Source organism: Mycteria americana, chromosome 12, assembly GCF_035582795.1.
Source record: "Mycteria americana isolate JAX WOST 10 ecotype Jacksonville Zoo and Gardens chromosome 12, USCA_MyAme_1.0, whole genome shotgun sequence".
In the NCBI taxonomy this organism is placed as follows: Eukaryota; Metazoa; Chordata; class Aves; order Ciconiiformes; family Ciconiidae; genus Mycteria; species Mycteria americana.
The window spans coordinates 15,501,230-15,527,976 of NC_134376.1; the positions used below are offsets into that span (position 1 = coordinate 15,501,230).

The following is a 26,747-nucleotide window of genomic DNA, read 5'->3' on the forward strand; positions in this document are numbered from 1 at the left end:
AATAACCAGAAGACTTAAATATGATTTTCTTTTCTCCTCTTAACTTTTACTATATTAAAAGATGCGAAACCCTAGAAGAGATACCAAATGACAGAGGAATGGACTCAAGAAAACCTGTAATTCTCTGGGTAATGCAACTCGTGTACAGAAGAGGAAGTAATACAATTACTTTAAAAGCTTTTCTGCAGGCATAGTTCATGCTTTCCACTGTACAGTCATCAATCGCATGACTCTGCTCTCTTGTTTACCCACAATTTTCAAGTCCATATGACTGAGAATGAATCAGACTCATACATGAGCATGAGACCAAGGGAAAAAAAGCAACTGCACTGTTACATATGTGCCTCTACAGAAAGAAAACTCTCAGCTAATACAGGAACATTTTAAACAAATTTTTAGTTATTTGGGGGTCTTTTTTGCTAAGACTTTATAGTCAGCATATAGACATCTAAAAGCTAAATCTGTAATTGTTAGGGTATTTGCACACTTTTAGCCATAGGCAAATCACACAATGTAGTCCCATGTTCAAATATTACTTTAAACTACTTTTACTTACAAATGCAACATGATACAAGTGACTGATTTTCAAATAAGTCAATAATCCTCACAATGACTAAACGATCAAAGAAGCTGTTACCACACTTTTAGTGTCTGTGACTAATAGTGACATATTTAAAACGCAAACCATGCCTGGCTGCTCAACTAAGCTGACTAGTAATTCGTTCAGACCACAAACACACATCCCATATATGCTATTAAATTATGCCATGTTACACAATATTAAAATGTTTCCCTTAAAGCAACTTGCTGTAATCATTAAACAAGACTAAGGAAAATAAACTTTAACTGAGGCTGGGTTAAGAAATGTTAATGCCCATTCAGGACAAGAAATCAGTGGCCAATGCACAGAATTTCTGTCCTCTATGAAATAATAAGAAATACCATCATGATAATGTCCATGCCAAAAAAACCAAACAACAACAAAAAGCCCATTTAATGTGCTATATTTAGTTTTTAACAACCTTCACGAAAGCTTTTTTTTTTAAATTAATTTTATTCATTTTGATTTAAACAACCTTCTTGTGTAAATTGACTAAACTCAACTGAGGCGAATAAAAAAAAAAAGAAAAGAAAAGTGGCCCACTACTTTGCTGAGCTATGGAGACAACTTTGGGGCTACCAGTGTCTTATGAGAAAAGCTAAGGGATCTTTGCAGAGTTTAATCTGAGGGCTATCCTAGACTCTTCTAAGACAAAACATTGCCTTTATAGTGCAGCACAAGCGAGGAAAAAAAGGATCAGGTATGTACAGTCACGCTACATGTGGGCCGAGATACTCACACTTTCAAACAAGGCTGCTAAAAAGTCTTCTGCCCTTAACATGTATTCTTGGCTGTCTGCCCATGCCCATCTGTCTGGAATGGCACAGTGCCATACTTAAATTGCTATGACCCTAACTGAATAATATGATGATGAGATTAGATGAAAAGTCCACTGACAACTACATACACAACAATATGTTCAAAATCACTCTTTAGAGAATAAACTTACCACATTTGCAAGTCACTTTTCTCACAGAAAACAAATGTTTCAAGTTTCAAGACGAAAACCAGCAACATAGATGTAGCAAATACAGAAAAACAAGGTTGCAAAGTCATCTGGAAGTTTCCTAAAAAACTTCTTGCTTGGAAAGATTTGTTCAGTATCTGCCTTGTCTTTCAAAACTTGAAACTATCATTTGCAATTTAAGACTACAAAAGAAGAAAAGCTAAAGCTTAAGATGATTCAGAAACAAAGGAGTTGTATGGTCCTCCCTTTTCTTGTAGCGCAGTATTTCCCAGTAAAGCACAACTGAGCATCAATGGTACTTCTGAGTCAATGGTACTGGTGAATTTTTGCCTAGGATATAGAAACATGTCTTCTTAACAGTACCTATTACTCACTTTTTAGTAGAATTATTACCAATTGCTTTCATTTCATATAGTCTTGCCACTCATTCCTGCAGAACAAGAATGATTGTGAATTTAAAGCACTGAAATGTGTCCTACCTTTGTATTATTTTGCAATACCAGAGCCAGACCACAGAGGTACATGCTCTGGATATCTGTCCCTTGTGAGATGCTGTCCTTTTCTGCACGGATTTTCCTGGAAAGTTACGTAGGCTAACAATCTGCAAATCTGAGCACGAATGCAAAGACTAGAAACTAGCAAGTAGTTTCCTGCTAGAAACTGCTTTTTAAAAAAATCCCAGATAGCTACACATTCTAAGTGTGACTACTTTAAAAGAAATATTATAAAAGAGTAGGGTGTTCTGCAGAAGTAAAACTGTTTGCAGTTTTGGGCAAGCTTTATTTTGGTCAGTATTTTGCTCAGCATGCTTATGACTATGCATATACATATCTGAGACTATATAATGAGAAAATTTAAAAAGAATCAGACAAAATTTATATTTGGCTGAAAAAAATCAACGTACAAATAATCAGTCTAGAGGAAACCAGTGATTTTCCATTGGTTCACCCCTACAATGGGTAAACCTCACGTTTTAGCAGGTCTTTTTAGAGGTTTAAAAGTGCTGTTCAAACCTGGAATGAAAGGTCACACCACCCAAACACCACAAATCACCACCACCTCTGGCAGTTATGATTTTATCTAAATTATATCTTTAGAAAGACAAATTGACAACTTTTAAAGCAACACTATTTTAAGGTTAAGGAACTTTTAACTCCTATGCAATTATCTTGCATACATACCTAAGAACTCAAAACAACTGAACAAATAAGGAAATGTTTTTGTTTTGTAAGATTCTTTGTAAGTCTGAAATTGTAATTTGGCAGTATATTATCTGCTAGCATACCTGTCCCACATTTGCAATATATTTGAAGAAGGTATATTCTCATGTCTCTAGACAAATATTTTGTCTACACTTACTAATATGCAAGTCCATATTGATCTTTGTAAAATCAAAATTTCTGAACCTTCAGCCAAAAAAGATTCTAAATAATCCGAATTTCACTACTCTATCTACAAACAAACCTAAATCTTCCAAAAAGTACACGTCTCAGGATGTCTCCAATGTTCCTGCAAATTAAATGCCACATATTTGTATATAGGCACCTTGATGATTGCATTGTAAAACAGTGGAGACAAATATTTTCCTAAGACTCTTCAAGTTTTGAAAATGTCTAGTTTGTTAAAACGTGTTGCAAAAAGATGGCAGCACACAGCGCTTCATGGACCAAGAAGCTTTGAACCATGGAAGGCATCCAAATCACGTTAACTCAAGCAGCAGAAGCTGAATCTGTCACAAGTCTGATAAAAGTATTACTCACGAGCCATTTGCATACTCCAGACCGATGACTGGTGGCACGCAACCACAGCTGGCAATACAGTTACAGAAAAGTGTCTCATTTCTAGCCGAAGCTTGGGAAAACACTTCAGACTGCACAGAAAAAGCTATTATCAAGAATTCTAGAAGGTAAGAAGTAGTTCAAAGAATTAAAACACCCAACTTTTGCATCATTTTTTCATCCAGTTGAAGCTGGAAAATATTGAATGTCTCCTTGTTTTTCTCTTTATCTCCAATAGCTGCTTTTTGTTTTAATATAAAAATGCCTTATATTTCTAAATTACAAACAGCATCCATTTAGCATCAGGTATGGCTTGTTTCCAAGTGTAAGAGTAAGAGGTTTCAATGCAAGTTCAGCATAAAAATCCATTTTAAATTTTGTTTTCACATTAGTAACTGGTCTTCCTTTTGCCCCAACAACTCACAAATGTCAAATAAGTAAATAACACAGGCACAATAATAGCCCCAAACCCAATAAAGAATAAAGTAGCCTTTCTCGCCTGTCAGAGGACCCCATTTTCTATTCTGAGCAGGCAAGCTGAAAGCACCGCTCTTCTGTCATTCCTTGACAGTTATAGACTAGTTCTGCACCTTATTAAAGATTAAGGTTTGCCCAGGCACTCTCTTTTGGCCATCTCCTGTCCACAGTCCAGCATTTATTACGGGAGAGCCGGAGATTAGTAGTATATATTCTACTTTGAAAGAACGCCATACCTGAAAATGAGGCCAGGTAACCAAATGTCACTGAGCAATTCAAAAAGTACTCAATGAAAGAACACAGTATTTCACTTAATTTAATCTTTCTAGATAACCATATCCTTTGGGTTACATATATAACTGATTTCTCTCATTTAGGTGATTTTTTTGTAGATTCTAAAACATAGAGTAAAACTGGTAACAGGTTGCCTTTTTATCTTGGTTTGTTAAAAAAATTATGTACACAGTTATGCAAGAATTATATAAGGCCCTATTGTGTGTAAACATTTGCTACCTGGTTTTGGTCTGATGCAAGTATGTCATAGCGAAAATTCAGCAGGCTGAGCCTCTACATAAGAAATATTACTCGTTGTGGGATTTCCACAGAACGCTGCGTCCCAGACTATTTAGCAAAGACCATTATCAACCCTCAACATTTCCTAGAGGCCGCCATAAACAATCACCACCCAATTTTTAACCCCAAGCATTAGAAAGTCTACATGATTCCATGGAACACATAACACTGTTGTCTGGACCACAGTTTGAAAAACTGTTTTGTAAGATTAGAATTTTTAGGAGCACTGCTAGTTAATTCTAAACTGACATCCTAAAAATAGTCATTGAGTATCATCATACATTTCCAGGTTACCATTTTACTTCCTCTAACTTTTGAAGATGTGCTGAAAAGCAATTGCAAATGGCCAAGTGGCAAAAATTGTAGATAAAGAAAAACTTGTTCCATTGCAGAGAGACAGAAATAGAAAAGTAAACTTTTAAAATGGGTTATGGTGGTTTCACTTAAAACACATTTTGTTTGAGAACAGATAGAAAATTGCATTTGCACTTCAAATGGGAACCATTAAGTAGTACAAAATTCTATATCTTACAGCAAACTTTTACATTACACAAATAAAAACTTACAAAGGGTATTGGAAAGGTTTGGCCTATCTTCCATGGATGCTACATCAGTAAAAGCATGACAACCTGAAACTTATTAAAATGCAAGAAGTGAAGGCAGGGAATTCTGCTTGCTTAAGAGAGTCATCCTTTTTTTTTTTTTTTTTTTTTTTAATATTGATAATTTATGGGAAAGTCGTATATGTTCCAGGCTTTATACTAAGGACTACATTCACTCGGGATCTAAACCAGCAGAATTTCACTGGCCTAATGAGTCTATCAATAGCTTATAAAGAATTGGAAAGATTAATGTCAATTTTAACAAAGAAAACTTATCAGTCAACTCCCAAACACTGAAGAGTCAGAAGACGACTCCCTCTGCTCCAGGTACACATACATTTACTTTGACACCATGTGTACACAGCCAGCCTTAGGTTTATGTGACGCTACTTTCACTGAATCAACCATACTGCTTGCTTTCTGAAAAGGAAAATCCATCAGGGTCTCTTGATTTTTAAAAAGTTCTAGGGCTTAGGACCAGCAATCCGTGAAGAATGCTGTAGTGCTACAGTTCCAGCCATTGGGAGCACTGCAGTGTACTGGTCTAAGCGTCACATAGTGTTTGTTGTGGTGGAAAAGGACCTAAATAGTTCTGGATCACACCCAGAAGCTACTAATGACACTGTGAACGTGGTCTGTTTGTTATTAAGATAGAAATTAAAACACTGAGATTCTACCTGCTGAATTATTTACTGCTCAACTTGATAAGCATACTAAAATGTTATTAAAGCCTGTGTCCTAGAAATATGGGAAGTTTATCTATTGATAGCATATATACCGACACAGATTCAAGAGATTTCCTTCAAAATGCATGCATAATTATCATCAGAATATTTTTCCGTTACACTTTTCCTCAGAGAAGCAAATCGATATAGGCCTTTCCCAGCTAGCAATTTGGTGCAGGTTTCCAGTAAAGCATTGACAAAGAAGTATTCAAGCCAATTAAAGACTACACTGTAAAAATAACTAGTGACTGTGGCATCCCGGCGTGGGAGGGAAGAAAGTTAAACAGAGAAAGAAAAGCAAAGGAGAGGAGAAGAATATTCCACAGTTCTAAAACAATTATTTGCTATTGATGTAGAAATATCATTATTCTCAGTACGAGTCAAAATGCATTAGCATTCCATCTGCCAATGCTGCAGCAACCATTTTTCTCCATTTCTGTTTGACCTCAAGCCTTTTATGCATAAATGTCAGGGCTCTTTACAATTAATCATGTCTACCACAGACTAATTGTGGACAACAGTAGTGCAATTAACACAAATTTGCTTCAAATATTCATGAACATTCAAAAAGCATTCATTGACACAAGTGTTAGTTACCTAACCACAAAACCTGACAATTCTTTTCTCTTCTGTTTTCAAGCAGTCTGCATTAGGAAGCTAAGCACACCATCAAGGGTGATAGCAAGATTGGAAAAATATTCTACCAATTCTTAAAATATGATTGCTTCAGTGTTCTTCAGTGTTACTTGCTACACATACATGCTAGGAGGAAACAAGCAAAATAACAAATATGAAAACTATTCCTCTTTTAATCTTAAGAGTAGGGTAATCCAGTGCATATAAAAATACTGAAACACATTCTGTGTAATAAAAAAAAAATCATAATTCTACCTTAATGTAATTTTTATTATTATTGCTAAACCTGGTTTAAAGAAAAGAAACAAAAGTGTCTTTACAAATTAAGAAACAATTAGATCTGTATTGGTTGTCTTGATTCATTCTTAATACTATGCCTGGTACTTTATTTGTATCTCACTAAGGAACTAATGGCAGAAGTCTCCCTCACCATAGAAAGCTATTTGTAAAGCCTGACCTAAACACAGCAGATGTAATAGACTTTTTTTAATTTTTTTTTTTTTTTAATACATACTTTACATTAAAGAATTTCTTGGACAGTTGTGCTATTCCTAATCAGGCCCCATGGCAAATATTCACCAACCCTCACAGGAATAAACTATTCTCACTTCAAACAATTGTTACAGTTTGAATCCAATTGACTCTAGACAAAAGTACTGAGATAATCAGCATATTAAAGCCAACACTATAACCATATGTTAATTATGTAAATGATTCATTTTAATCAGCTAGAACCATGTAAAGAGTTACAAGGAATGCAAATGTAGGGAGTTATTAAAAATCTCATTATTATTCATCTTGGTTCCATGCGTGAATGTATCCATCCAAACAGATGAATTAATAGTTAGATGAAAGATGAAAGAGCTAGAGGGGAAGTCTGTAGGAAACCATCTGTCTTGCTTTGTATCCCTCCCAGGCTTCAACCATACTGCAATAGCTACACGGAGAACCCCAGAGAAGAGCCAGTGACTGTCTACACAGCACCTCAACCAGTAGTCAATGCTACTACAAAAAAATTCAGAAAAATCACACCACTTCTCATCCATTCCCAAACTGATACCCTCAGTAGGTCCAGGGGATGGAAAGGGAAACCTGAATAATAAGTTCAGATGAACTGCTACAGGAATGTCTTTCCATGCTGGCCAAAAACACACAGCAAGTATTGATTTATACAAAGACTTTTATCTAAAGAAAGCCCTCTGACAATTGTCAATTAGATGTTAAAAGATATTCAGGAGCTACCGTGATTGGGACCTGTATTAGTATCTAAACTGGTTCTCTCAACTTCAGCAGAAATCCTGTACGTGGGAAATACAGAAATCCTTTTAGCCAGACTGTAAAAGTCTGTACTTTGCCTAGTTCTTCCAAGAAACATGGGGGAATAGCAATTAATTAAGTCTTATTCCTGGAAGGCTTATTTTTCATTTATCCCATTCTCCCAGTTCCCTGTGCAAAGAAAATGAATTCTACACAATAGTCATTAGTATGAAGAAAAGTAAGGGTCAAATGCCATTTCCTTCCCGACTGCACCAGAATTTTGTCAGCGCTCTAGATACAGTGCAACACCATGTCTACTCTGTAAGGAAATAAGGGTTAGCTGGAAAGGTAGTGTTTAAAGCCACAGAAGGAATAAAATGGTCGGCATGTTTAACACCGGTAAGCATGCATTAGAGTAAATCCACCCTGCAATTCTTCATAAATCCTAGATAGGGTTTTATTTAAAATTAAAGATACAATTTACTTTTTAAATCCTTGGTTAAAGCCAGCTACCACTACTCTGCAGACAAAACTCAAACTCCATAAACAAAATGTATGAAGAACACAATTCAAGGGTTTAGTTAACTACAACATTGAAAAACAGGTACTTTGCCAATAAATTATTTTCATTCTAATAAATAGAGTTAACAAATAATTTTTAAAATATGTTTGTCAGTTTTCAGAAGCTTTATAAAGCTTTGTTCTTCATACTCTAATTCTTTCATGTTTTCCTGCCTGATGTCTCCTAATGCAGTTTCACTGGAATCATTCTATTTTTGATCTTTAATCCTTTTATATGTTTTTTCTTTGCTTACTCTTGCATGCCTTTGTAGTTTCTGTAATTGGGTCTTTGCACCATTTTAGCAGGGTTTAGCACTGCGCAGCTCGTCAAATATAAGTAGAAGTGAGAATAATCTATCACTGGTATAATAAATAAGCGAGTAAATTCACATATCTCCAACCTAAAGTCAACGTTTGCCACAAAAAATTGTAAACTGCGATTCCCCTCATTCTGCAAAGACTGGTGAAGCTTTTATCCATTTTGTAATCCAGAAAAAAATGCAATTGCACAGAAAGTACTTTAGATCACTAAAAGTTTATTAAAAATGGCTACACATGTGCAGTGAAACAAGACTTCATTAATTTCTTCTTGAGGTGCCTGTGTAAATTCAACTTAGGGAAAAGTGCTTGACAGCTTTGCAGCTATTGACTGACATTCTTCAGCAAAGCTTCACTGAGCATAGAGCATGATTTAAGCACATCCTGGCGATAATAAACACAGCGAGTGAAAAAAAGAGTATGCCTACACCAACTGAAATAAAGAGAACTGGTAATTTTTAAGCACGTAGCAAATCTTTGCTAATTTTAAAACATTGTAAACTCTACCTTATTGAGAAATTTCAGTACAATCTTCAAGTATCAAGTATTTATTATCTTTGCAAGCATTTCATCTGTTTTTCTGGTTCCTGGTGATATTCACATCTCACAGAAATGTTCATACAAAATAACTCAATCTCGATACAACCTTAAAAAACGGTGCTGCATTCCAACAAGTCCACAGAATTTAAAACTATACACAAGTCCTTTGTACAAGTCTCCCAAAGAACACTACTGTTGAGGTATTTTAATTGTATAATGTATACAAGTACCTGAAAATCTGTCCCTGAAAAGATTAAATCAGCTGTGACAAGTTTCATGAAATCAAAATACACGTTCCATGTTAGGCTACAGGAGAAACAGATCTCTCCTCACATGCGCCAGACAGAAATCTTTCTCATATAATTAAATAGGCATGCATCCTTAGATATATATATGAGACAAAGTATAAAACGTATTATTAAGCAAACTGAAAGGAGTTTCCAGCCTTACACTCATGATTTTGTCCACATTACAAGGATCACTTCCTATTTATGGAGGCATTGATGCATAAACTAGAGGAGAGGGGAGAATGGTAAATCGCAGTGAAAAAAGAAACCAAAAAAATTATACTGATAATATGATAGCTTTAATTTACTAACATCTTGTTTATAATTATGAAGCTTAAGCAGAAGAAATCATAACCTTATTATTATATTCCCCTCTGTTCTTCCATTATATAAATGGAAAATTATATACAAACTCCATAAATATTTCTTTAAAAAGATGCTCTATTATCTGTATTTTGTGTCTGGGAGTGAGTCATAAAGTGACTCATTCATCTTTAGACATTTCTTATCACATTTTTACCTTTTACAAGCCCTCCTTAGTGCTGGTCATTAAGAGGGGAGGAAGCTCTCATTCTTCTCCGAGTTTACATAGCAAATTCTACAAGAACAAGACGTGGCAATGGTCATCTGGAGGCCCTCAAGAAGGGCTGTGAGGTTCCACCACACTTCCCTCGTTCACTAAGCCCTGATTTTCTAACTGGGTTTATTTCTGCTGTGCACACCTCAACACATTAACACTCTTGTGAATAAGTAAGGAAAAAAAGCATGTCAGGGCAAGAAGATTTCTTAAAGCAGAAATGTGATACGTATGGGGTTTTTTGAGCCACTCTGTATAAAGTGATACAAATAAAAACTGGCAAATAAATCCCACTTTGCTAGGGCTCATTTATTTTGCCTTACTTCTCTGTGTTTCTTAATCTCTCTGCTTTTCCATGACCATTTAGCTGTCTCTTCCTGATTACAGACTGTTCTTGATCCTTGCCTCAGAGTTTCAGATCCTATCATCAATATTAACACTAGGGGAAAACTTGAGAAAATGTGATTATATTTACTGAGTACTAGGATCCTAATTCAGGAAAGCACTTTAGCATGTGCTTTGCTGTAATTTCAGTGCCTTCTTGACCAGGAATGTTCCTAAACACATGCCAAAATGCCTTCTTTTACTGGAGGCTGTCAAATGAAATATGGATTAATTACCATTTGTAACATGTGACTTTACAGCACTGTGGTTTTAAAAGACCTGAAGAGTATGTGTATTCACACATCATATTTTGTCACCTATCTTTACAAATAAGAAAAAAAAAAGAAAGGAGAAATCATACTTTTAAGATAATAATTCTCTAAAAAGTAGTGATGATTATCAGGGAATATTAAGTGCAGGTAACACAATGGTAGCATATGTGCATTTTGTTTACTGTTTTGCCATTAACGTAATCAGTTATCCCTACCAATAACACTTATGATTACCATTACCCACCGTGGTGAGGTTTCACTTTTGCTTCGGAGAAGACCATGCTTTTCTTGTATCTAAATAGTCTGTGGCTTTTCTGCTGTAATTTCCATAATGGTGTCCACTCAAACAGTGGGTGTAACAGAAAGTGATCTCATGACGTCCTAGGACAAAAAGCCACCCCTGTGCATTGCAGTAGTTAAATATGTCCTATGTTAATGTAAATGCCATACAGTAAAATGAGGTTTCTTCACACAGTTCTGTAGTAACAGGGATTGGGGCATTGTCACACTAATATAAATAAGCACATCCAGACAGAAGGATGCGGTGCTTCTGTTCTGTGGACATTCAGAGGCACAGACTACGTGCTTTGACAAAGCCAGGCACAGAAACTGATACTGCCACACATACAAGCAGCACCTCAAAATTCAGCCTCGGTTGAGTTGCTGATGAAGAAGGGATACGCGAAAATCAGTAAAGACCTAGCCTGTGCTTTAAACTTTCTTCCTCCTACTTCACAAAATTTGACAGCCAAAAACTGCAGGCAAGGCTTCAGAGTGCTGATTATTTAAATAGATTACTTTACAAATGTCACTCTTTGCAAACACATAGGCAACATGATTGCTGTCTCTTTCAGCACTGTATCAGAAATAGACTCAATAAATGGGATGTTTAAAAAAATCCAAACATTTATGAATTGTTTGAACCTACTGTACTGTGTCTTGTTTACTGCTGCTCTAGGAAGCTTTTTTTAAAATAACGTGTTAAATCTCAGAGGGATTATCCTGAAATGAAATTTTTAATAACAGCAAAATAAACTCATCCTTCACAGTGCTCTGTGTCTCACGACTTAGTGTTAACTCTCCCCTCTCCTCCCCACTGTACATCTGTATCTACTAGCAAAATTTTATTATCTCCTACTCCAATTTCAGGTATCTGAAGGAAAGTTATGCTTCATACATTATATTATGTTTTTCTCAAAAAGAGAAATTAGATACCTAAATAATTCTGTGGATCCAAAAACCTTATCCATAATGTCTCACAACTATAGTAGGCTAAGGAAAACTCTAGAAGGAAAGACTGAAGGAGTGAGGATTGCACTGCCACAAGAAGAGAAGGCTGAGGTTGACATCGCTGTCTTTAAGTAGATAATGGGCCACTATGAAAAGGATGGAAATAATGCATTTTCTAAGCCCACTCTGCATAAGACAACAGTGGGAGGTTAAATTACAAAATGAAAGACCTTAACTCAGACATTGGGGGAAAAAAAACACCTCTAGTGTTTTTTTACTCTCCAGGCATTTACACAGGCAAGTGTAAAATGCCTGGAGAGGTTAGAGAGTCCCTGTCGTTCAAGATCTTAAGAAGAGGCTTGACAAACATCTGTCAGGAATGACACAGGCAAAGTTGATCTTGCCTTCAGGCAGAGAAGTAGATTACATGATCCCACAAAGTGCCTTCCTTCCCTATTTTTCTCCATGTCTGTGATATACATCTCTTCCAGGAGGTGGTACACTTCAAGAGCTTCCTCATGTGTTTGTTGGGTATTTTGCGTTTTCAATCTTGCAGCAAAAAATCCAGCAGGAACCAGTAGCTGGAAGCAGAAAAAAAGAGAAATAGAGCCTCGCAATATCCTAACTGCAAGGGTAAATAAACATTCAGACATTTCAGAAGGGTATCAGTGAAACTGATGGAATCAAAATTACTTGGATGTTTAAAACAAGATGAAGTATCTTCCAAAGGTCTGCTTTAAGCTAGTCTCTGAGAGAAATTCTGTAGCATGTATATTCAAGAGGACAGGTTGAATTATCATAATGATCCTTCCTGGCTTGAACATCTTTGAATCTGTGAATTGGAAATCCCTGTTCACAGCAAGAAACCTTTCTTATATAAATGTATAGATTCACTTTCTGGTTCTGGGGAAAAAAAAAAGAAGACGAGAACAACAAAAAAAATTAGGTTCTGTTACATTAGAGAAATGGTTTTCGTCAAAGAGCGTGGAATCAATTGTTAACAAAAATGTTCTGTCCTGAGACAGAGAGAGAAAAAGAACCATTATACGTTCAATTTGATTTTTCTATTTCTGCAGTAGGTAATATATATTCAAAGTCTCCTGTCCTGTTAGAGAACAAAAGCTAACTATTAAACAAAGTCACAAAATATGTACACTCTGTTTTTCCAAAAAGGTGTGGAGGGTAATTAACACTAACTACTTCATCTTATTCTTGAACCACAAATGCTATTTAACAACCAATCAACCCCCCCCCCCCCCCCAATAAATAAGTTTTACTTAAATTTATAACTTTTATCCTTCCCTCCAAGGAAACACACTGCTTAAGCAGAATTATGTATGCATACAGAAGAACAAAGTGGTAAATGTAACAAATATTAACAATACAATAGGATCAGTATATCCACAGACAAATTAATTCTTTAGTTTTAATCATTAAGGTTAGGGAGCTAGTAGTAAAACGGACGGCATTTTAGACAGTACATTTGAGAATCACCTCATGAGCTAACAGGCATCTTTCTCAAGAAATACTTCCACAAATAATTTAAATGCTTGCTAGTATACAGCGTTCCCTAAAAATATGTCTTGGATCTGTTTCTGAAGGTGTCCGATTCCCAACTCACCATCTATTTTTATGCTGTGGATGCCATATCATATTTTTTTGCAGTGGAACTGAAGAATGGTGCTCAGAAGATAATTGTAATTAATAAAATGCAAAAAAAGGTTATGCCATTCTAGTAACAGAGAAGGGTTCCAAGTTACATAAAAAAGAAAACATTACTAAAGCAACAAGGTGAGAGAAATAACAGAGGCATACAGAATACAGAAAGTGAGAAACATGGGGTAAAAGCTAATATTACAACAACGGTCTTATAGAATGGTATCAAGAAAATGAAGCACTGTGCAGATTATTTGCTGTGTCAGAAAAGAAGCGCTCAGAAACAACAACAACAACAAAGAATAAAACTATGAAATATGGGCTTAAATAATTATGTAGCCTGGCTCTGACCCAGAACTACTTTCAAGTATTTCAGGCACTTGATCTTAACTTCTGGAACTCAGGGGAGGAAAATCTCTCCAATGAATTCAGCTAACATAAACTGAAAATGTAAAACAGAAAATGTCATCCCATCTATCCAGAAGCACAATATTACACACTTATTAATATTTTGAAATAATCTCTCCCATGCTAAATAAGATTCACCAAAGAATCACTGGACTACCTCTTCCCTTCCTGATCTCCCATTTCTTATTGGAACCAAGAGAATAAAAATACCTTTGTCAGCATTTTGCTATTATTCTGCTAGAGGAAGGCTTTTATTAAAAAATCATTTTGTGCAGTTCTGTAAGAATCAACCAATAATAATGCAAAAGATAAATTTGCAGCCAGAAACCTTCCACCAGGAATACACTGACCTCAAGATGACTGCAGAACAGCATATAAAAATTACATTTCACAGACACTTGAGCAAGACAATGCTTCTTGTGGACAAGTACCAGAAATAAACACATAGCCACCACAGAAGTTAACATGCACAGAATCATTTTTGGGTACATGTAAAGGCCATATGCTGCCCAGCAATGTTCTAGGTACTCCTCAGAAGTCCACCAGTTCCAGAGGACTAACAAAGAGATACTTAAGACATTCTCTCTCATAGGAACAAAGCATATTTTTCGGAAAACCAGAAGAGTCTCACTTGCTTGCCTTTATGCATAAATACAGATAACTGTGTATCATCGTCTGCACATGAGACTACAGGCCAACTTTCTCCCCATTTCTGCCATGAGTAAAGATAACATGAGATACTAACCCCTACTTATATCCATCTGAAGAGGAATTTAACAAAGACATTATATGGAGAACTAAGGCCAGAGAAAAATAGGGAATTAGTATTCGCAGATTTGTGTCTTTACTACATAAAAATAAGACTAGAATAGCAGGCAGGTTTTACAGTTTTCTTGCATATTTCAGTGAAAAGACTTACAGATTCTTTTTACAGACCTGGCACAGAGCTTTTTACATTATTAAAAGACAGGCATTACACAACAGAAAAGCAATGTCTTGCATTTCTGTATCGTAGTCATATCCCCCCCCCCCCAAAAAAAAAAAAAAAAAAACAAACCCAAAACAAAAAAACAAAAGATGACTGATATGAAATACCCACTGACATTTTTAGGTCAACACACTTTCATAGTGTCTGTATGATATCCTGATACAACGAAAATAGTCAATCACTGCAAGTTTTTGAGATACCAGGAAGGCATGCTTTTCCGGAAAGGCCAACTATAATGTGTTCAGTTACAATACTTATCACAAAATATAAGAGTATTTGGTTCTCACCATCTTTTTCGACAGTAGATTCTATCATATCATTGGAAATGACAAATCCCACTCTCTGCATAAACATGTCATACATGATTTTAAAAGTCTGCAGGTCTACAGTGCCTTCCTCCCTTCACTACCAGCATGCCTCTGAAATCAAAAAGTAACTCACATTTCAGCCATAATATGCAAAAAAAAGGAAAATATATCCCTGTAGTCATCATGAAGAGTTGCCATCATAAAGCTGATTACAGTGACAATTAGACTGAATGTGGAACATTACAAGGCATAATATCACAAGTCAGTTGGCAACATAATACCAAATGTCACTCAGAAATCAGATTTCAAGTGTTAGCATCCCTGAAACGCATATGAAATTTTCTCATGGATTGAAAGTTTCTCTTAAAGATATAGTTTACCGCACAGCGCATTGGGGCACAGACTCAGAGCTGTCAGTCAGGTCTCCTTAGGTTTTTCACACAGTGACTCTCAAAAATCTACTGCAGATGAAAGTTCATGTAAACTGCCTTCTTTCCAAATCTGTGCTTCCCTGTTGGGAACATATTCAGCAGACTTGGCTTACAGTACAGGATGTATATACTGGGCTTAATTGTGCCTAACAATCATCTTGGCCAGTGGAAAGCATTTTCAGATGGGAAATGTGTATGAACATCTGTTACGTTTCCCTATGCCTGATTTTAACTGTTCCTTCATGGAGGAAGGCATAAAAATCAAAGCATTCATTTCTGCAGTAAAAAGACCATGTACTCACTTCAGTCAATCCAGCACAGTACGTCAGTTAAAAATGGTACTCTGAGAATCCTGCAATGCATTTATTACATTTCCTATAACAGCAGTGTTCAAAAGGCTCGAGTGTGTTTTAACAACTTACGTCTACAAAAGAAGTCACCACAGGAGCCAGCAAAGACATTCTCCCAGTACACATTGACCAATGCTACAATGAAACCAATCCATCGATTTCTTTTCTTACAGAATGATTAGTTTTCAAAAATTCCTTTGAATCATCCACAATTTTAGGTACCTTTAGAAGTATTTCGAAGTAAATCCTTACACACAATACTTTCCTTCATTTTATATTTAAGATTCTGAATGAATAAACAAACGTGGAACTACAGAGCCATTTCTGCAACTGCAGACTTTTTAAAAAATGAATGGTAAACATAAGAATTGATTTGATAGGGGAAAATCGAGTAGGAAGAACAATTTGCCAAAGCCTGGCTGGTCCTTTAAGGAGAACTGGGCCTAACCCTAGCTGCTGTGTCCCAGTTAGCCTTAAATGCTCTTCTGTTACTGGATCCAACTAACGATAACTGCTCGATCCTCCTCATTGTATCTAGGTAGTAAAAAGTGAGATGGATACTTACGTCTTAAATGGAAAGAGAAGACAAAGAGAACATGGAAGCTAGATTTTTAATTTTATGAGCTGGTCAGACAGGTTTAGATATTTTCAAGATTTCAAGTTTGCTTTATTCTGGATTTAGACATTATAAGGCCAAAAAGACAAAAAAATATGGGTACAGCTTTGTGTCTAGACACAAGATTTTTAAAAAAGTAATAATCAAAAGTGTAATTTATTCCTGTGTTCCAGAAGGGGGGGATGCTCCAATTACACTTAATTTCCCTTAGTGAAAGGAAAGCTTGTACTGTCTTTTCCATGTTCATCTCAGAACAGACTCTTGCATGACTTGCCACAACAGAACACACTAGATTGCTCATTCTCCTTGTTCTGTCTCAGGACAAGGTAGAAAAGATTGCTGCACTTCTGAAAGTAACATTCCTTGGAATGGAGATCAAATAGTGAAACCATGCTCTGTAGCTTGTACCTGAATAGACAGCTTTCCAATATAGGATAGTTTCCAGGTACCACAAACTTAAAAACCACTTAGTACTTATTAGATATTACAAATGCATAACAAAATATAAATTATTTAAGATACTGAGAAGCAGACCTTTTCAAGTATGGTTCAGGCTCTGTAGCATAAAACTTTGTTGAGACTCTGTTAAAATTATCCTCATGGCTTTCTTAAGAATTTGTATTTTCTGGTTTGCATACAATCAACATCCTCTTCCATCCTGTTTTTTGATGGCTCTAAATAGTATTTATGTTTTGGTGGGTTTTTTTAATAACTCAAGTTAAAATATTTTCATTCTAACAGGGCATTGAAATACAGTTGCAGAGGTTTACTTTCTCTGTACCTCAAGTGTTGGCAAGATCAAATTTCTTTTAAAAAAACATATTCAAATAATGTTTTTCAGAGCAATTCTAAGTCAGAGAAAAAGAACTTAGTAAATGTGCACTTATTTCATTAAAAATAGGCTTTTCTGTATTTCTCAAAATATTAAAAAATTATCTCTAATCTCTTTTTGCACAGACAAGATCCAATACATCAGAGAAACAAGAGGAAAAAAAAATACTAAAAAGGTGGTCAAACACTGAACCCACTCTCCTAAAAATAAAATAAAACAAACCCCTGTACACATAAAATACATACCCAACACTTAGAGAATAAGGAACCATTTTGCATAGGGGGGTATAGAACTTCAAACTTTCTTTCAGATAACGGAAGCAGGTCCCGTATTAAGTACTCAGCTTAGCATCCAACTGAGCCTAATCACCCGAGTCACACGTACAGCGAAAAGTTACCTTTGGGGAGTAAGGAAGAACTGCTCAGGTTTACTAATTCACTAAAAGTCAGCATCACACTGAGGCTAGTCGGGAAACAAAGAATGATTCGTTTTGTATTATTATCTACACCATCATTCACAGACGCAGGAAGACCTGCTTTCCCTCACCTCTAGCCACCTTTTATTTCTCAACTAAATGTCATCTTTCTTGCTTTTGACCAACTACGTGCTTATATCTTTTTAAAAGCCTGGCAGCGCGGGGGTGGGGTGGGGTGGTGGTGTTAACCTATTCTTATCACTTTTTGGAATTCTCACCTATGTTCAGGTTCTGATTTAGTATAATTCTAAGATTTTCTCTAGGATGGAAGACAAGTAAAGTTTGGAAGTTCCCTTTTTTCTCTTTCTTGCTCTCAAGTGTCAACATGATTTGTTCTCAAAGTGTTTGAAACATGCTTGTATATAGTACTGCTGTCAGTAAAAATGAAGACAGCTGATGCATACCTGCATAGTTGCTGGCACCCTTCAGAGAAATCTATGTATTTGCATTTTGGCAGCCGCTCTCTTACCTGGGTTAGATGTTTTGCAGTTTACACGTCTAAGATGGCTGGAGATGCATTTTACTGTATTTGCTAGATATTCAAATGTTACAGAGAAAGCAAGGGGTCATAGACATTTATCATAGTAAAACAATATATAAACAACCTACCATTTTCTCCTCCATTACTCTTAAATTTTACTAGTTAGCATACAGGAGGGCGTTACATGCTTTTGAATTAGTATGGCAAAGTAAGGACAGAGACATAAGAAAAGTGTACTTCTAGCTCTGCAAGATGAAAAAGCACTAGGGTAATGATGATTTCACCAGATTTTTAATCTCTCAGAATTAAAAAAAAAAAAAACAAAAAAACAATCCCCCCCCCCCCCCCCCAAAAAAAAGAAAAAAACCCAAAAAACCAAAAAACCCAGCACAGTTCAGATCAGTTCACTACTTTATGAGTATTTTTAGCTTTAACCTAATAAGTGGCTTTCACTTAAGGATACTTTCCACTAAAGTCTGAATAACGTTTCCTTGAAATGTATAATTTGTTTCATTTAATTCAAAGTCCTCAAACAAAATCTTAAAAAGCAGAATATGAACCATTCCGACTCTTCGATATATAGGCAAGAAACTTTTACTTTCTTCTCAGCTTGATCAGCAATAAAACAATACATAGATGAAAAAAAAAAAAAAGATGTTCTTTATTGATGTAATAAAACCATCAGAATTAAAGAGGATGCAGTCATCCTCCAAGCTATCTGGTTCATGCATCTCTGGCCACTAGAGGAAGAGAAGGAACCAGGGTATCAAAATTTACCATAATCCACAATAATCTGAATCTCCTGAAACACAAGTCGAAACTCTGACACAGAAAATTTACCTGGATCAAATCTCTATTATCTATTTACAGTGTTCATGACCTGTCACTACACTAAAAAAACCCCCCAAATTTTCAAATTATCTGTGAACCCTTCTCACACTCATAAACTTAAGACAGCTGTGATATTTAGCTGGCAAATACTTAGCCAGGTGTGATTCCATCACTCTCAGCTAGTAATAGAACAGTTCAAATGCAATCCCCAATTACTTCAACCAAAAGTATTTATAGCTTAAATTACGATGACCTTACCATATTTTTTTCCACAACCTGGTCTATTGAAATAGACATTTCATATGTTTTTACAACACCCTCTTTGAAACCAGTTCTGAGAAAACAGTTACCTGCATACCTCAGTTAAAAAAAGCAAGCGAGCAAACAGACCAAATAAAACAAAAGATGTACTTTATCTGGGTTTCTAACTTCAGCTCATGTAACACAAGATCACTTATCAGAAGCTGAATAGGTAAAATATGCAAGCCACTCCATAAAAATAATTGTTCTATATCTAGATATACAAGGATACTTTGATATCAGTTGTGTATCATTCTACTGAAAGCAACAGAACTTCAAAGTTGTGTCTCCTGGCATTATCTGGCCATCAGAATTTTTATTACTGATGATTATGCATGAGTCAAAAAAACCAACCAAACAAAAAAACCCAAAAAACCCAAAACAGCTGAAATCCCAGATCCTTGGAAATAGCTGTATCAGCTTGCTGGCTTCTAGTTCGGGGAGCCAGATTAAATAATCTGCTTTTGCAGAGAATCCAAACCTTAAAAGTTTTGTCTTATTTAGGGGATGAACAAATAAGTAGAACCTGTCCTAATGAAAGTTATTCTATCTATAGAAACTATTCTGTTCATACAAACTCAAATATCCTTTTACTTATTCCACTTAAAAAACACTGCGGAAGCTGCAGCCATGAAGGCCCAGATTTACCCAGTTCCTCACCATACTAAAACATGCCATTGTGGTGTATTATCCAACACACAAGCTAGTCACCATAATTATATATCATAAAGTCTAAAATTCATTAATATTGATATTGCATGCAAAAGTGGGACAGGAAAAAATTCTGCCTGTTGGGTGTCAGATTAAATCTTCTGCTTTTTTGCTGAGCTCAGAAAGAAGCCCTGACTGTAACACAACGTTGGCCGAGCTGACTGAATAAGAGGTAGTGTCGTATTGCCCGACTCGTTCAAATTATGTTACCCATTGATTTCTGAAATAAAGGCTAGCGAGACAAAATTACACAGATGGGAGGAGAAAATAACCACTTGTTTCTTAGTCAAACTAAAACTATTTCAATAGGCTATCCTTCTCACTAAAAAAGTTCTTTTGGTCAATGGGAAAGACATTCTATGTCATTGCCCCTCCCTCTCCCCCCTGCAGATTCACTCGCCAGGTATTTTATGATATCTGCACTTATTAGCAAGAAACAAAGGCAAGTTAAAAGAAAATAAACTCTTGCAATAGCAATAACAAAATACTTTCAAGCTGTCTGTAGCCTCTTGAGCAAATGACAGGTTTCACAGGGAATGCATGTTGCCTACATCGCTTGATCCATGTATCAAAAGGAAAAAAAAAATCTGAAGTACTTTCAGAGGTTTAAACATTGATAACTGAAAATTTTTGTAAACAAAGTAATACAGACCACATCCATCACTATCACCGCCACCTTTACATCTCCTATTAAAAGTACTTTTATACAGAAGGGAGAAAAACTTTGCAACTCTTAGACTGAGAGAGATATGAAATTTTAGATATACTCTCTCAAAAAAAGAACAAAATACACACTCAAATGAAAAGTGATTGCAGTAGTAAAACATGTTAGTCCTCCACTCACAAAGTGCTGGGAGTACAGTACTAGCAATAGGAGACCCTTATCACTTGGAAAGACAGAACAACACAATCAAGCCTGAATAAATCTGCATCTAAGGTAAATCATCTACTTACTGCATTTCAAATAGGCAATTCAGCCAATGTAAACAGAAATTATGCACTGCATTCCACTAGATCGTAATTTAAAAACAACTGAAACAACTATACACCACTTCAGGCAAGATGGGAAGAACTGAAACCTCTCATCATTTCTATTTCAAATGCATTACTCAAATAAAAACTACTAAATTACAAAAACCTTTTTAATGTAAGGTAACACAACATATCCACAACATTTTCCAAAACTGGACTGCCAGAAAGTGAGTGTGATTTTGCAGGTAGCCTAACACACTAGCATCTACAAGTATTCTGAACGCATTCACTGCTAGCACTTCCCAATACAGCACTAAAACAAGGATTTTACAGACGGGTGAAGATGGAACTGTGAAGAAGTCTGCACCACTACTTTTCACAGCATATTCTAGGCAATTCTCTCACTTGGCCCTAAAATAAAATGGAACTGTCTCCACATTACCACTTTCCCAGTTGTCAGGCAAACACGCTAGTTATGGAAAATCAGATGCACAGATATAATCAAAATATCTTAAGAATAATTTAAGCTGAAGAATGATGTACTTAAAAGTACGGTAATTCCCAGTTTATTAAAATATTCAATCAACAGCCATCTATTTCCTACTTTTCTTCTACCCCTCTTCACTACCACACAAATAAATAAGCAAATAAAAGTAGAAGAAAAGCTTTTAGCTTGGCTGGCTGAAGTCTTTAGCAAAGAACATAAGCTAAAACCCTCAGAACTCTTAGAGCTTTTCTGGTCACTACGCTAAAATAAAAGCATACTTTAAAAAATACTGACCATATTCAGAAAAAAACCCATCTTTTTAATCTTCAAATTTAAGTAGTGCATTTTGTATTAAATAGAACTGTCTCTTTCTTTACTGAAGTTTACTTTAGTTTACTTTACTTTAGTTTACTGAAAAGTCTAAGTAATTTCAACCTTAGTACTTTTTATAATAATGTATATGAACTCCTCCTAAATGGAAATTGAGCCACCTAAACCAGCCATGTAATAGATAATTCAGCATCCATCATTAAAATGTCATGTATTGCACTTGTGTTTTTAAAATATTTTATCATAAACCTAACATTCCAAGTATCCAGAGCAATTGCGAAGTTTTTATATAACTAAAACACTCAAAGCCACGAAAGATGAAGCTAATACGGAGACATTTAACTTATTATTCTGCAAAACATACCACTCTTCTACGAATTGCGAAATAGTTTCTTTGATGCTGCACTTTGTAATTTTAATGATAAACAGCACTTTGTTTCCCATGTTTATTCTGAGAACATGCAAGACGGTACAGCAGCACACAGCCACGCTTCCTGACAGCAGGGCAATGGTCCCACCGCCTGGCCAACGCCGACGGATCTTGTTCATGTGACACCCTGCTGACTTCACTGCTTACCTGGACAGAAGGGTTCCCCCATGGGAATCAAATGACAAAAGGGGGATATAAACCAAGGGCAGGATACGAAGTCTTTTACTGGATTGCCACTTAATCCTCTATGGCATTTTTTTCTCTCACCTGCCAGGAGGAACAGCAGGATAGTTTTGACACAAAGTGGGCCTTGCTGTCCCCAGCATAGGCAGCTGCTGGCCTGCAGTACCCGCTTTGGTCCTCACGGCAGTGGAATTGTGACAGCCTGTGAAGCCACCAGTACCTCTTTTGTGCCAAGTCAGAAAACATCTCTCCACCCACATGAGGCATAATGCTATTTATGCATCATTTGTACTTTCATGTGAGTTTTTTCCTCCTACAGTTTCACCCAGGAGGAAGAAGGGAGAGGAAAAGATATTTTATTTTTCTCATTTAAAAATGCTTTAGGAAATCATAGGCAATAATACCACCATCATTCTAATAAGTTTTTTAAAGGTATATTTATTTACTGGAAAATAAAACTAAGTTTGCAAGTATATTTAACATAATTTGATACATTTTGACATATCTGTAACTCTGAACAACTACCTTCTCTCTCTCCAAGAACATATGCATTCCATTTTTCATCGCCTCAGTCAAACATACGATCTCAGAAAGAGGAATACAAATCTTCTTAATAGAATAATACATGCAATTGGGAAAATACACATGGCTGTTTATCTAAAGTGTTTCCAGAGATGTAACCACAGTATCTGCCCTTTTTCGTTTGTCCCAAGTTTCACACATTCCAGTACTCTGTAACAAGAGGGTGTGACAACAGCAAGCAGAGGATGTAGGATAGAGTTTACTGACGAATTTAGGAGGAGAGGCTGGAATAGGCTGCACATACACAGCATAAAGTAAAATAATATACAGCACTTGAAGGTGCAGAACCCCTGAAGACTGACAGTCCTCCACAGAGATCTGAGCTCTCTCTTGCTCAACCATGTAACAGAAAACATGAAAAAAACTCCACGAAATAGTCCCCCAAATCTCTACGCAATACTCTACACTGTTTTCATATGCAATCTTGGTGTAAATCCAATTGGAAATCATGGGGAATCCCTAATCAGAAATAGATCTACTTTCTGTAGAAATCCATGCAAATAAGTAAATTGCAATCTTATAAGCCTCTAAAATGTTAAAACAGCTTTGTATTTGAAAATACTTCAGGGTTGTGGCTCTCAACCTGCAACCCAGTAAAAACATTTGCATAATCAGTTTATCAAGGCATATTTTTGAAGAAAATTTCCATTCAAGTTCTGAACATTATGTAATTACTGCTTAGAAGAGGATGATATAAATATGCCTGTCGAGTGTCCTTTGCATTATTTATTTTGGATACTTTACTTAGGTTTACTCTAAGAGACAAACAATAAGCATTCTAGTATCATAAGCTGACTGCAGATACTGCAAATGTGGATAAAAACTTGTGGTGAGAAAGTGGTTAAACCATTTAATGTTCTACTTCACCCACTAAGACAATAACTCAAACATTTGTTCTGTTTCCAAAATGCAATTTTCAGGTATGACATTAGGGAGAGGAAGAGAAAAGGAGAGACTAGAGAAGTATCCATATGAAGAACATTTTTCAACTATACCTGTAAGCATACCTATTTTTTTGTAGAACAATTCTGATTGCTTGACTATTTTAGACCTATGCTAATGGAGTAGCATAGGCCTGGATATATCTTTCCAAGAAAAGAAAGAAAAGAAAAAAGATTTGAAATAAGGCATCCCGAATTTTCAAAAGGTGCTTTCTTCTAATCTATCTGCTTGGATAATGCGTCCAGAGTGGCATTTTGTAATGACAGCAACTTTCCAACAAATCAATAGTTATTTAATTCCCAACAAGCTCTCGAGTCCATTAAACCTGATTACATTCACCCATTTCAGTTGGGTGCAGTTATTTTTCCTACACCGGCACTTAATCTATAACAGGAACTTATGAGAACTTTCAAAAGCAATTTCAACAACAATCAGCATAGAGTGAAAGGCATGATTTGCTTGTAATTATTTATTGGACAGGATGGCACAGGGTCTGACTGAGCTCTAGCGTCCGACCTTCATCCCCAAATTCTAATAGATATGAAGGCCTGCTTGATGTGTTCAAGTGTGCTACCGTGTCTCACTGCATAAAAAAACAGCATCAGCTTGCGTGTCCCAGGCGACACAGTTTTTCAACACCTGATAATGGCCACTGTGCAATGCTATATTTCGATTTTAGACATATGTGTCTGATATTAAGCCTAAAGTGAAGAACACAACTCAGTCTTTGATTACTGAATGGACCTATATGGGAAAAAACCTGTTTCATGCTGTGATTGCCTCTCAACGCCAGCTAACTGTTGTAGTAAAGGAGCACAATGAAAATTTGCCTCTCCTCCACAGTTAATTTGACTGATCACTAGCATGACACAGAAATGCCATAATACACATGTGTCTCTCTCAACCCTGTTAATGCATAATATCTAACTACTGCCATTTATAGGGTACACTTTTTTCATTTTGTTAATGCTTGGAAATGTTGAATTCTTTCTTAATGTCTTCTAATACTGTAAACTATAGAATACTTTATGCTTAATTAGCATCTACATGATCTATTCAAAATCCTAAGTCTAACAGCAGAAAATTCAGTAGTACCACTTTATGATGAAAATAAAATGAAATCAAAAACAGACAACACAACAACAACTAAATCTAGTAATTGCCAGTTAACTTCTAAGATACAGAACTCTCGCCCTGAAGCAAGATCTTACACTTTCAGGGCTCCAAAGAATTAATAAGAGGTGCATAAATATTCTGTGAGGGTGATATATTTCTATACACACAAAAACACAAACCCTTTTTCATTCAGTGTTACGCATAACATATGAATTAATGCATATTTAACACTATTCATATTTGCTGTGCTAAAACACTTAACCTAAACACATCATGGTAAGTTACTTTGTCTTATGACCTGCCGTGGGAATGCTGACTCCCTCAGAAACCTAGAATGGATAGCAAATCCTCTGCCCTGTGGTCAACCTCGTGAAGCAAAGGCATGAATGTTAAACAGCAGACAAATCAATACAAGCAAATATAGCTCAACTACACCATTTATTCAGCCATGAGAGATGTCAATACACAGATTAGGGTGATCCATCTTTTTGATTTCCTACTGTCTTCTCACTGACTACATGAGAGCTTTTGCCTGTATTAAAAGTGTTTGCTTTCTCAACCATAAAAATTCCAATTATTACTCTAAGTGCACTAGAGTTAAGTTGCTTGTTGGAAGCGGCCTTGCATTACCTGAACAAGTCCAGCGAAGTATGGTGCTGCCGGCAGAATCATTGGCACTCCATATGGATGTAGCAAAACTCCTTGAGACGACAACATGGTTTAAGTGATAGTATTACTCCCACTAAAGCTAAACACATCAATTGAAAGTTAGGGGAAAATCTATATACCAACTTCTTCCAAACTCAGAGCTAGAACCAAATAACTTCTGTCAGGGGCAAAGCCCACATCAGCTGTAAAAAAAAGAAAAAAATTGACGTCAGCAACTCTTAATGTTAAAATTTTCTTCAGAGACAACAGATAGAGACAACAGCTGCAAACCTAACTCTACCAAAAAAGGAAGGTGCTATTTTGGGACCAGCTTAAATAACATGACTAACCAACTACTCTTTATCAGTTCAAATTTTTAAGTACTATACACATACAGATCAAATTCTGTACAGATCTACCGATTAGAATTAATTTTCCTATCAGTTCTGGCATATACATGACAACAGTTACTAGTAGAAGCCATTTAAAAATAATCAGGTTTATCATGATTGCGTAAATAAATGTTTCCCTGTATTTATAAGCTGTTAAACAATATTCATGTGAGAGTTTAAACTTAAGTCTGTTACACTGGATACATATTCTGGTTTGTTTCATTATATTTTTCTTGCTTATTTTGAATATTTGCGCTAACTGATGCAAGCTAACTACTTCTATTAGTATAAATTATATTTTAATGGCTTTTCTAACCTTTCACAACATCTACTTTGTTACATTTATCATAGCTTTTTTAAAAAGAACGAATTTGACCTTTAGAGTATTTCATATCTGTTCTCCGATTAAATTTACACTCTTAGTGTAAGAGACAAAAGAGTGAAATTTAGGCTGTTTTCCCCCCCTAAACAAAACAGATTTGGTTTTTAATGT

The 26,747-nt window shown here is 35.9% G+C and overlaps 1 protein-coding gene across 5 annotated transcripts in view; it reads right to left on the reverse strand.

Moving 5' to 3' along the window:
* RBFOX1 (RNA binding fox-1 homolog 1) overlaps nucleotides 1–26,049 on the reverse strand; it is a 270,326-nt gene extending 244,277 nt beyond the window's left edge. For 4 of the 5 annotated variants that reach the window (XM_075515196.1, XM_075515194.1, XM_075515197.1 and 1 more), the window contains exon 1: nucleotides 25,845–26,049. In XM_075515196.1, coding sequence (XP_075371311.1) covers nucleotides 25,845–25,931 — 87 coding nt within the window. In that variant the 5' untranslated portion in view covers nucleotides 25,932–26,049. Of the gene's footprint in view, nucleotides 1–4,962; nucleotides 4,991–25,844 lie in introns of those variants that run through there. The other variant, XM_075515198.1, reaches the window with a different exon arrangement.
* Between the last annotated feature and the right edge of the window lie 698 nt (nucleotides 26,050–26,747).